This window comes from Botryllus schlosseri, chromosome 7 (assembly GCF_051294905.1).
Source record: "Botryllus schlosseri isolate E-star chromosome 7, Bs_hap1, whole genome shotgun sequence".
In the NCBI taxonomy this organism is placed as follows: Eukaryota; Metazoa; Chordata; class Ascidiacea; order Stolidobranchia; family Styelidae; genus Botryllus; species Botryllus schlosseri.
The window spans coordinates 13148248-13159775 of record NC_137242.1 but is presented as its reverse complement, the minus strand read 5'-3'; the positions used below and the strand labels follow the sequence as shown (position 1 = coordinate 13159775).

The 11528-nt window shown below is 38.3% G+C and overlaps 2 protein-coding genes across 2 annotated transcripts in view; one reads left to right on the top strand and one right to left on the bottom strand.

Moving 5' to 3' along the window:
- LOC145443271 (ADP-ribosylation factor-like protein 2-binding protein) overlaps window positions 1-11528 on the bottom strand; it is a 59735-nt gene that overhangs the window by 22197 nt on the left and 26010 nt on the right. The gene's annotated exons all lie outside the window — the stretch shown is intronic.
- LOC145443318 (induced myeloid leukemia cell differentiation protein Mcl-1-like) lies at window positions 6944-10994 on the top strand. The gene is made up of 2 exons (XM_080321298.1): window positions 6944-10623; window positions 10821-10994. Exons 1-2 carry the CDS (start codon window positions 10150-10152, stop codon window positions 10932-10934), a joined length of 588 nt encoding a protein of 195 aa, XP_080177424.1. The 5' UTR covers window positions 6944-10149; the 3' UTR covers window positions 10935-10994.

Below are 11528 nucleotides of genomic sequence, written 5' to 3'. Positions count from 1 at the left end.
GTCAACCGACCACCATGTATTGAGAATTCTCCTCCGGTTTTGCAAGTCTGAAAATTCTGAAAAAGTGTCCTCTTTTTAGATTTCCAAAATATGGTAACCCTAAAATTTGGGCCCCTGAGATTTCAGGTGAAGTTTGAAGGGCTTTCGGCGTTGACTGCGGCAGAGTTTTCATGAATTGAATCTATTCTGACACTTACTCTGTAAAGGTAAACAGACTTGAAACTCGAGTTAGCTCGCTATCGGGCATGCAAGAGTTCGAATTAAATATTAGTTCGACGGTGTACATTATAGTACAACTGTACGCAGTGTACATCAATATACTTGGATGTTATATTTGGAGCAGTACTGAGAAACAGTTCAACTCAAGATTTCGATCTATTCTTTCATATTATTTCGAATGGTGCTGAAAAATACACCATAAATTTAGCCTATTGCCAATTGCAATGTCCGTCCTGGGTTTGACTTTAATTTACTTGGGAATCTTGTCCGATTGACTACAATAGCCGAAGCATAATCATGTTCGTCGAGGCGCTAATCGTGGTAGAAAAAAATCCTTCATTCAAATTGGTGGGGCACGGGCCGCACGGCATGTGGGACCTGATTCTGTCTGATTTCAGGGCGTCCTCGAATATGAATAACCAAATACAAGCAGTTTTTACGCGATAAATATAGCCTAAATGTGCGTTTTGAGATTGTTGGACGCTGGGTCGAATTTAACATATGGACTTCGCCCGTATGGGATAGGCTACCCCATGCTGTAAAGCAGACCTGGGCAAATGCGGCCCGCGAAAGGTTGCTTCGAATTCAGAACACAAAACTTGCTTTTTCAATGACTAAAACCATAGGCTGCAATGCTGCATCAACTGAACAGGAAATTCGTTTAATTTGAAGTATGTTCATTGATATGCCACGATTACGCTGCCTGTACCTCGCATGCGTAATCTAGATTCAGAAGAAAGGCAATGTGGCAAAGTATGAGTACCAATTTCACAAGAAATCACTCTTTCCAAATAGTTTAGTTCGCATAACCTTCTTCGTTGCCATTGTCACTACGCATTATACGGCATGTGTTTCAAATTGTGATACGTTTCCACATCCTTAATTTGTGCAATAAGTCATCAGTGTTCGCGATTACTATATGACTCATCTATCTATCATCCCGGATTAACGGGCATGTCAAAAAAGGAAAGGCGAAAACTGAAATTCAAAGAAGGTTTAGTTAGGATGGACCTAAGCAAAGTGCGACCCGCGAAGTCATTCTGTGCGGCCCGCGAATGACTACTTGGAATTCATAACATTAAACCTGCTTTTTGAATGTTAGATGCGTGGACTAAAACCATCTAGGCCGTGTATAAACTAAACAGGAGCACTTTGATGCCTGTTCATTGAAATGCCACGATGACGCTGCCTAGCTCCTATACGTACCTCGCATGCGTAATCCAGATTCAAAATAAAGGCAATAACAGTTAATTTCACAAAAAATCACTCTTTCCATATAGTTTAGGTCACACATTCTCTGTTGCCATTGCTTCATTACACATTATATGGTACGTGGATCAAATTGTTACGTGAGGTGTTTCTAAATCCCTGATTCGTAAAACGAGTCAATCAGTGCTCGCGATTACTATGACTCCATCATCACCCATAAAGGATGAACGGACATGTCAACAAGGGAAGGCTGGAATTAAAAGAAGTTTTTTTTAGACAGAACACCAAATATTTGTAAACTGGTGTTAAGGGAAACCCGTCCTTTTAGTTTTGCCGATCATGTCACCGAGATTACGGATTTTAATTGAGAAATAAAAGAGGGCGAATTTCAGAAAAAAAACTGAACACTTCACTCAACATCAAGGCTACGTATAATCTGCACACTGCAGACAGCTCGGAATACAGCGAGAAGCTTTTTGTACCATCCCACATACATTTCAGCGTAGTCGTTTTCGAATTGGGTCGTGAAAGCATCTGAAGGGAGACGCGAGTAGTTAGTATGATCGGTCGCGAATCGCCATTGTTTCTTATGGGCGCGGCGGCGAGCGGCTATTGCGTCTTATGGGTGCGGCGGCAAGCGGCTCTTATTTCTTATGGGCGGGGTGGCGAGCGGCTGGGAAACCGGGGGTGGCAAGCGGCTTTTATGTCTTATGGGCGCGGTGGCGAGCGGCTATTGTGTCTTGTGGTCGCACGGTAACCCTTTTCAGCATAGGGATCGGTCGCATGCTAACGTTGTTGGCGTGTCGTACTTCGTGTTGAATGTGTATCAAGTAAATAGTCATGTGAATGAACCTTTGTTAATGTGAATATCGTAAATTATTATATATGATGTAGTTTAGTCGTGACAAATGACCGATCGTGTTCTCTTTCCTCGCTATTGATCGCTAGCTGAATAAGACTTCAGATCGGGTTATTCGCACCTTGTATACCGCTGTTTCGCACCTACAGAATAGTCTGCTGTTCACAGTCGTGACTTCACCGCGATAGCACAATATTCGCAGGTAATATTTCCGCAATAAGTTTGTCACAGAGCCGTCGCACAATATCCGCGTTCACAAACTAACACTCCAAAAAGGTGTGAAATATTGGTAAAATCCCGCGATCGCTCACAAGATAATACCTAAGACATAACCATCGCTTGCGACTCGCTGTTACATACATGCCGATCGTTGACAATGTAATATTTTGGTAATTGGTTTGTCACAGAGCCGGCGTAGACGGTGATTCAAATATCAACAATAGCCGCGTTCACAAACCAACACTTCAAAAACGTGTGAAATAGGTTACAAATCCCACGATCGCTCACAAGATAACACCAAAGACATCACCATTTCTCGCGTCTTGTCATTACATACATCCCAATCGCTACAGTGTAATGTATCGATGGTTGTTACTATCAAGTAATAAGTAATGAATAACAGTACCAGCGCAGACCGTGATTCGAAAACCAACAATTTGACACTTGCCCGCGATCGCTATATGTTTCATGCCTCTCGAATAGTGGCTGACTTTAGTTGCGTGATAAGATCCATGAAAATATTCAATCAATGTGTTAGTTTGTCAACTTGAAATGTAACTCACTACACAGATCAAGTTGAATCGTATTTGAATGTATTGACTCGACCCAACTCAAATCCTTTGACAAATCCTATTAACGCAATCTGTTGAATCGAACGTAACCTGAATATTACTGACACCAACATTCACCCACATCGGATCATTCACACATTCCACGCCGCTGTTTTAACAGTTATAGAATCAATACCAACTATCTCTAACCCGATAATATTCAATCATTTTGGTAATTTACCAACTTTAAATCCATTCGCGGCTGTACTAAAGGTAAATCCAGTTAATCCAAAATGAAATATTTGGACTTTGACATAGTCTGAATTGAAATAGATTGACAAACATGACTAACAACTTTCAACCCAGTCATATTTAGAGATTATACACACATTGATTCGAAACAAGTAATGAAACATTACAACTCTATTCGCGATCCGGCTTTTCAATTGCCAAAGCGGCATTTTAACATCTTACCATACTCAAAAGAATTATTCACAACATTAACAAGTGTTAAATATCTAGTTTTCACTTACTTGATTATGTCACTACAACTCACAAACTTGAATTAATTCATCCTGGTTATATTCATATGACCGATAATTTTTTATTCAACTGTAAAGGTCGTTATTATTCTGTAAAACAAAGTATTTACTAATCGGTCCATATACGACTTGACATAAACCTATTACATTTTGAATATACGATATTTGAATGTCTAAACAATAACTGAGAAATAATTATCACAAGTGAATCCGTATACGACAGCGTAAAAGATATTGGAATGTCAGCAACTCTTCACGGTCGTAGTTACTACCACATTAACTAATTTACCCGACCAACTCGTCATGATCATTCCTGAAATCAACACAAACATGCCCCTGTCTTCAGTTACCACAAAACAGCATCAAGTTTTAAATCCACTTGTAGCTGACGGATTATTTGATTGCATCGATAGAGAATATTATTGAACTCGTCGGTATTGTTACTACAACAAATTTTCGCTTACACCGACTGCGAAAGTTAATATCGAATGGTAAGTCTTGACCGCATATTTGTTGAACACAGACATGACAAAGAACATTACCGAGATTTTATAAACTAGTCATATTACTTTTCACATCTATCAATATCAGAATACAAGTAATCAAACTTTTTGTTAAATGTAACATAGCACTTTTGGAATCGGATTCGTTATAGTCATACAAATTGTATTAAACCCAACACCAAAACAAAAGGACTTTTAAGTTCATTGAAATCAAATCATTCGTCTTCGACTTGCACTTTATTAGATTGCACGCAACAATTCGTTACGAATGAGCTGTAACCAAAGTTAAGAATTCTTTGTGTCCACAGATATAGAAGATGAATATAGCTAACACAATCACGAATCGACGTTTCAGAGTATTTCACGGATGTAATAAAATTGTTAGTGTCGCCTATCTAAAAGTATGCATGCGTTCGATTTCCATACCGACTGTTGCGATGTTTAGGATTCGCTTACAATGACCAAGAGTGAGGATTTAACATCAATGTCGTTACTGGTGGTATTCACAACAGAGAATCGAAACATTACACAGTGTGAAAATATATCTTTGATATCAAAGCACTATCCCAAGTACACGATTAATACTCAACTCCGTTCACACTTTCTATAGAACGTGCTAAATGTAAAATATCACGAGGTTGCACTCCAAGACTTTGATCATTACAAAAGTAAATTGAATGTGTATGCTCGATGCATTCAATTCAACTAGAAATGTCTAGTGCACAACAATCGTAATATTAAGGAAGTACTTGCTACACTCTAATTCACTAAAAGTGTTTTTGCAATGTTGTTCATTTGTAGCATTGATTGTTTTTGAACCCTCAAATAATAATTCCCGACATGAAACCAAGCCGCTGAAAGTCGTTACCAACACAAAGAAACACTTTGTACGATGTTTGCCAAATGTATCCTATATGGTTAGGTGTACTAGAATTATTTGTGTAACACATACACCGACAATGCAATCGAATTTTTTTCCGTTGTCATTCGCTAAAGTAAATGTCATCACAATACTCTGTCACTAAAAGACGTTACTTGTATGTGATTGAGCCCCTAGCAATTAACTCACTAAACCGAACTCCAAAGAAATTTCACTCACTCGACGGATATGAAACAGCGTCGCTTAATCGGTCTATATCGCTTTTCTAAAGGTAAATCATATCCAGCCAATAGAAAACAATTTTCACTAGCTTGGTAATGAAAACGTGGTGTAGGTCTTTATTCAATATTTTGTTTGTGTCAAATACTTTGCAAAAAACACACTGGAGTGGTTGAGCTTTACATCATCAGGCTGTCATCTGTAAATCTAGCTTACATCCTACTTGTAACTGTATCGTTTACCTAACCGAGTTGTATGCACAGTTTGATGTTTTTTGTTATTTGGTAATTGCTGAATATACTACTTCGAAATACTCCCTTGAACGTAATTTCCATCATCGTAATAATCGAAGTACATTTGTATCGAATTCGTAACAACCGACTATGACATGATAAATTTTTGACAAGTTATGCTTGGAAGATTGGTCGTATATCACGAAAAATAATTACCGCTCATATTGATACTGTTATCCCTTGTTCGGTATTTTCAAACGAGTAAAATTTATTACTTGAGTTACTTCGCTTAATGCAAATGTAAACACAACCGTCTTTCAACATCACAAAGACTTCGATACAAAGTATACAATCAAACGCAACAAGTTTACTTTTGTGGTTATGTATGATTATCCTGCATAACTCATTTCTTACCAAAGCCATATGAAATATATTCATGTTACACGAAAATATTCTCATGCTACTAACCTATACAATGATTGGTGTTGCTTTCAAAATGTTTCGATACCTCAAGAACTTTATTGTCTCAATGGATGTTGATGTATCTTAATAATCAAATAGTTCAACACAGAACTAATACGAACAGAAACATCAGAGTTGTTTACACAAAAGTTTGTATGTGTACACTGTACAGTATGTGAATACCGTGTGTAAGCCCAGCACAATTGTGGTATCCACCCGAGTTTAGTAAACACAATTTACGACACCGAGGTCGCGTCATCTTTCGTAAGACAACAAACCAAGGCTTCAGGATATGTCCATGTCATAGCAATAAATCAGCTACTCCAACAACAGAGTGCGTATGTTTCTTGTTACGGTGCTTACATCTTACACACAAATCAATCTACTTTGCTGACGAAAAGTGGTGAGTCATCATATGGTTGTCCTCACTAGTAAAACATACTATCATACAAAATGATCGTTATAGTTTGCACACCAACGGTACATCGTACAAGTAACAAGTCTCGAGAATCCAGTTATTCAAAAAACGCGAAAGTATTTCTACACCAAGTCGTTATGTTGACGAAAGCGTATATTGTAATATAATGATCGATTTGCATTCATTGGTCACAAACTGTCACTACTCTAAATAATTCTTTTTCACTCAAACACAAACGCATACTTGTCACCATTCGTTTTCATCAAGCACGAGTTCAAGAAACTTACTTACTACGACATGAATTTTTATTTTTATGGTATGTAAATAGGTAATAATTAATTCAAGTAACACTATATCAACATCATCGAGTTGTGCTAATAGATTTACATGTGGTCTTGTGGTTTTCGTCGGGACATACAGCACGAGCTAACTGTAGACTCCTCTCTGTTGTACAGCTACTCGGTAATCGAAATGCATTAACATGTAAACAACGATCTTGTTTCATCACACCAAAAATATGTTCACTGTCGCGATACTCTGCACAAGACGTACATAGCCTTTTCACACTCGTAATAGTATACCAACGTCAAGCAATAACATTTAACAAGACCAACGACACTGAAAGTAGTGAGGGTACCTGGATTATAGACGCACCAATCAGAGAGCGCCACGTCATCCTAATTGCCACGCCCATTTTCATACCCTAAGGGTACATTCATCTGCTACGTCATCTGTGCCACATCATCATCAAGCGCCACGCCTATAGTGCCACATCATCCATCCATTGCTATATCATCGCTGCATTGATTGCCGCATCTTGATACTTTTCTCAGATATTGTATTATGTGTATTTAGGACTAATATCATCCATCCATATTTTTTAAACTTGATTTTATGTGTACAAGTTACGGTTTCTGCAGTTTCCACATTTTACGACTTATGATTGCCGCGTCAAAACTTACATTGGCACTTTACTCAGTCTCCTTGAAATAGCATTGTATAGTGTACGAGTTCATTTTATTTCGAAAAAAGAGCATATCAATGATATCGTTGATCGTTATTGCATCGATTCACTAGCTGAAATCCTCCAGATCGGTTGATGTTTCGAGGTACACCGCTTTGCTGCCGTCCGACACTGCGATCCGAGTTCTTGCGTTCGATCTGACCGTTTTGTTTGATGTAGCGATCACTGGCTTGTAGTATATACGATACGAGCGGAAGGTTGGGATTATGAACAACTACGCTAGGCGAATAGATGACGAATTCATCAGCTCGCAGTATAACCGCTACCTGTATAATGTTTGCATGTCGAGTATAAGGGTATTTAACTCGGCACTAAAATGCCAGCGGAATAGCCGCAGGGACCCGGTTCTCGTTGCTATAATTAAACGAACACCTTCGCTGCAGGTACGCGATCACCGACGTTATAATGATAGGGACAAATTAGCCGCATGAAAGCGAGTCTAATGAATATAACGACAGACAACAAGTTAGTTGAAAAGTAAAACTAATCGTGACCGATGCAAGACGGCGTGAAACAACGCTTTCGCTCGATTCTTGTAGTGACCACAATTCATACGATTCAGTCCTTTTCATGTCACTAGAATAAGGGTGATTAAACCGACAGTGAAACGCCGCTTCACAATTGCAAGTTAGTGTAATGCAAATTTTACCCCTTCAAGGGTTATAAAAGTATGGACGGCAAAAGGTATAATTTTGGGTCGACATGGTGCCTTAGCTATCTATCAATAGGTATGTAATATTTGTTGAAATAGTTGCTATTGATCATAGACCAAGCTTGCTTTCAGAGCTGGAAACTAAACGCATATGAAAATTTACCTAGGTGTTCCCCACACGCATCAAATGTAGGCCTACTCAAGTGTTTATGAGGTGGCGAATAGTTCGACGGTTGTTGGCATGCAAGGACGTCACATAGAATTGTGACATTTCGCGCGATCAACTACGCATGATTTTATGTGAATTTCACCGATAGTGTCCGAGTTCTATGTGACATAAGTACAATTTCAGCATCGGTATTTGCAATAAAGCCTAAAAATTAGAGTTGCACCTTTTCGCGATTTATGCAGCTATTCGCGCAGATTTGCGTTAATGAAAAAAGTAAAAATTATGTACTCAAGTAGGTTGATGAGCAGAGTGCAAAACGGGTTAATATACCTGCTACCGATATTACCCCATTAACAAGTTATACAGGTGCAGCCAACACCGCAATCGCACGGATTTGGCTTTTATGATAAGTAAACATATGAAGTCAAGATTGACCCCGTACGCCTGCTAGATATTTACATCAGAAAACGAGGTTGTAGCTTGCGTTGCGTGTTTTGATTTCTAAGCAGGTCGGTATGACAAAAATTGGTATTATGTATCTTGATGTATAGTTAGTTACATCCTGTGTGATCTTGGGTCTCATTATCCATGATATTGTCGCCAATTAAATTCGGCGAGTAACGTAATGGCAGCCTACGCCCCACAGCTGTAACACCAATGGATCCGTCGGCGATTTGACATTTCTATTGCTATATGGCACATTAATCATTATATTCAAGTTGTCATTGATCTGTTCCAATAGTCGAAGGTAAATCTAACGCTGATTTAATTTGACTTTGGTGATGACATGATTAATAGCCTAGTTATCAGGAGTATGGCTAAAACCCGGATTAGGCTGTACCGCTCCAATGCTATGATCTCAGGTCAATATTTGTCAAATTCTATAATATTAGACCTATAATTGTGGCTCGTCAACTGTCCGCTAGCTGCAAAATTATAACGCAACAGTTTTCGCGATATCGTGATGCATTTCTACTCTCGAATGGTGTTTGACAAACTATGCCAAGTAGGCTATCAACTTGTACTTGTATTCGTACTTTACCTTTACACGTCGTTTTTGTATAATGGATACTAATTTTATTAAAAATAAACAAAAAGCGCGAAAAATTACATTTTATCCCGGAACGTAGCAAGAAAAAGCGTATAAATTTTGTAAAGTAGATAGAAAACTACACTATTCCGATGCACTGAAGACTCTTACACTCTGGATTTGTGCAGTATATACTAATTTTACATTGCGGAGTATTCCATAAACGTTAATCCAGTGATCCTTCTTCTATTTTCAATCACGATCCGCTTATTATTCTAGGCTTCGAAGCCCACACCCAGTACGTTTTATGAGGATTAATATTTTTAGATTAAATATAGCGTATCGAGACTTCGTGAAAGTTACTTGGAAATAGTTATTTCTACCCTAATTTAATAGATTTCTCAGATATCGTTACAATGGAACTGGGTTGAGCGAGCGGTAAAGGCGTTGGACTTAAGTTTCAATGAACAGGTGTTCACGTGGGTTCGAACCCCACACCCAGTACGTTTTACGGGGATTAACATTTTTAGATTCAAATATAGCGTATCGAGTACTTTTTCTCAACTGTAATAAAAACTTTTAGACTCCGGATTTTGTGTAGTAGGCTATATACTAATTTACAATACCGCATTTGTAATTCGTGCAAGTACAGGAATATCATAGTTCTTGTAACAAAGTTGTCTGCGCACAATATATGTTAATCATAAGTCCTACACATTCATGATTTCGTCCTAGTTTGAGTTTTAGAAAATATTATACCGACATCGCGGCATCTTTTAAAAACAAAACCATGATCAATGGTCGAGAGATCATTTTTGCTATTTTTCATTGACATAAGTCATTCTGGAACGCGAAAACGCATTGTACGATATAGATGAAAATTAAGCAAATCCTAGGATCCTCATTTTCAAAGTAGCTTAGATCTCGAAATAAGCTTTGACTCGCTATTCTCCTCAAACCATGGAATTATCACGAGTATCAGCACCTTCGATCACTGAAGAAAAGGATGAAATTATATCCGAAGCATATTCCTTGACCAGGAATTTTATCATGTACGAACTCGACGGCTCATGCGTTAAGGTAAATACGAAAGCAGAGAGAACCTTACGTCAAGTTGGGGATGAAATGTTCGAGCGATATCGAACAGTCCTAAACGCAGTCTCCAAACGTCTCCGCTGTAGTGATGTTGAAGTCAATAAAAAATATAAAGAATATTTACCCGATGAGCGAATGTTCCTGATGATAGCTGATGAAATTTTCAAAGATACCAAAGAAAATTGGGGGAGGATTGTCTCCCTATTTGTGCTCGGTAGCATTCTTGCTCGCAAGAACGAGGTTGAACATCACGGGGAGCATATAGAAGCTATCATACAGACCGTTGGGAATTACATTGCTAGCAAAAGACGAAAGTGGATAGTGCGAAATGGAGGATGGGTAGGTGATTTACATGCCTTGCTTAGGATTTACAAATTATCTTTAGCATGAGACATATAGTGTATCTGCTCTCCAGAGCCCATATCACCTCTCGATGATGAAATTCAGCTTTACCTTCTAATTCGGTTCCCAATTTATATTCTACGACACGATAACTTTCCTCCGTATGATCATTAAGGCTTCTATTTTTATTGCAGGACGGCTTTGTAGAATTCTTTGATAATACCGCTTTCGACTACAATAAAGTTTGGAAGGGACTCGTGTTTGTCGGAATCGGACTGACATCTATTGCATTGGCATTATCAAGATAATGGATGTTCGCATGTTTTGTCTCATGTAATATTTTAAGAATAAAATCCTTCATCGTTTAATCGCATCCATTTTACTGTAGGATCTATACAGTTTCTTCTGAGAATACTCGAAGGATTGCCCCATATGGAAACCTTCTTTAAACTTTTAATTTTTCAAATTTCTACAGCTACGTAAGCAATTTGTTAGGGTTACCCAGAATACGTTGCAGGTCAAATTTGATTCGATTACGAGCATTATAGCGACAGAGATTTACGATAGTGTAAAATAACCTACATTACGACATCAAATTTCGTCTTCTCTCCAAATGGAAATATCAGGTTCTATAATATTGTCTATACCGAACAAATATAAATTTGCCTGTGCTGTTGCTTTGCAAGAATACTTCGCTCACATAGTAACCAATTTCTGGTGGATTCCGAATCGATATAGACAGAAATGCGGAAAGTTACATTGACATGTCTTAACTTCTGCTAATAAAGTTACATTGACATGTCTTAACTTCTGCTAATATGTAGGCCTACCTACCTATAATCTTATCAGGCCGTAGCGCTCACGCAAAGCATTATCAAGTAAAGGAGAAATCTCCTAATTCT

Excerpts from the sequence above, each read along its gene's own strand:
- LOC145443318 (XM_080321298.1), top strand. The coding sequence starts at position 10,150 with ATGGAATTATCACGAGTATCAGCACCTTCGATCACTGAAGAAAAGGAT. Across the intron at positions 10,624-10,820 it reads TAGTGCGAAATGGAGGATGG|GACGGCTTTGTAGAATTCTT; the intron begins GTAGGTGATTTA and ends TTTTTATTGCAG.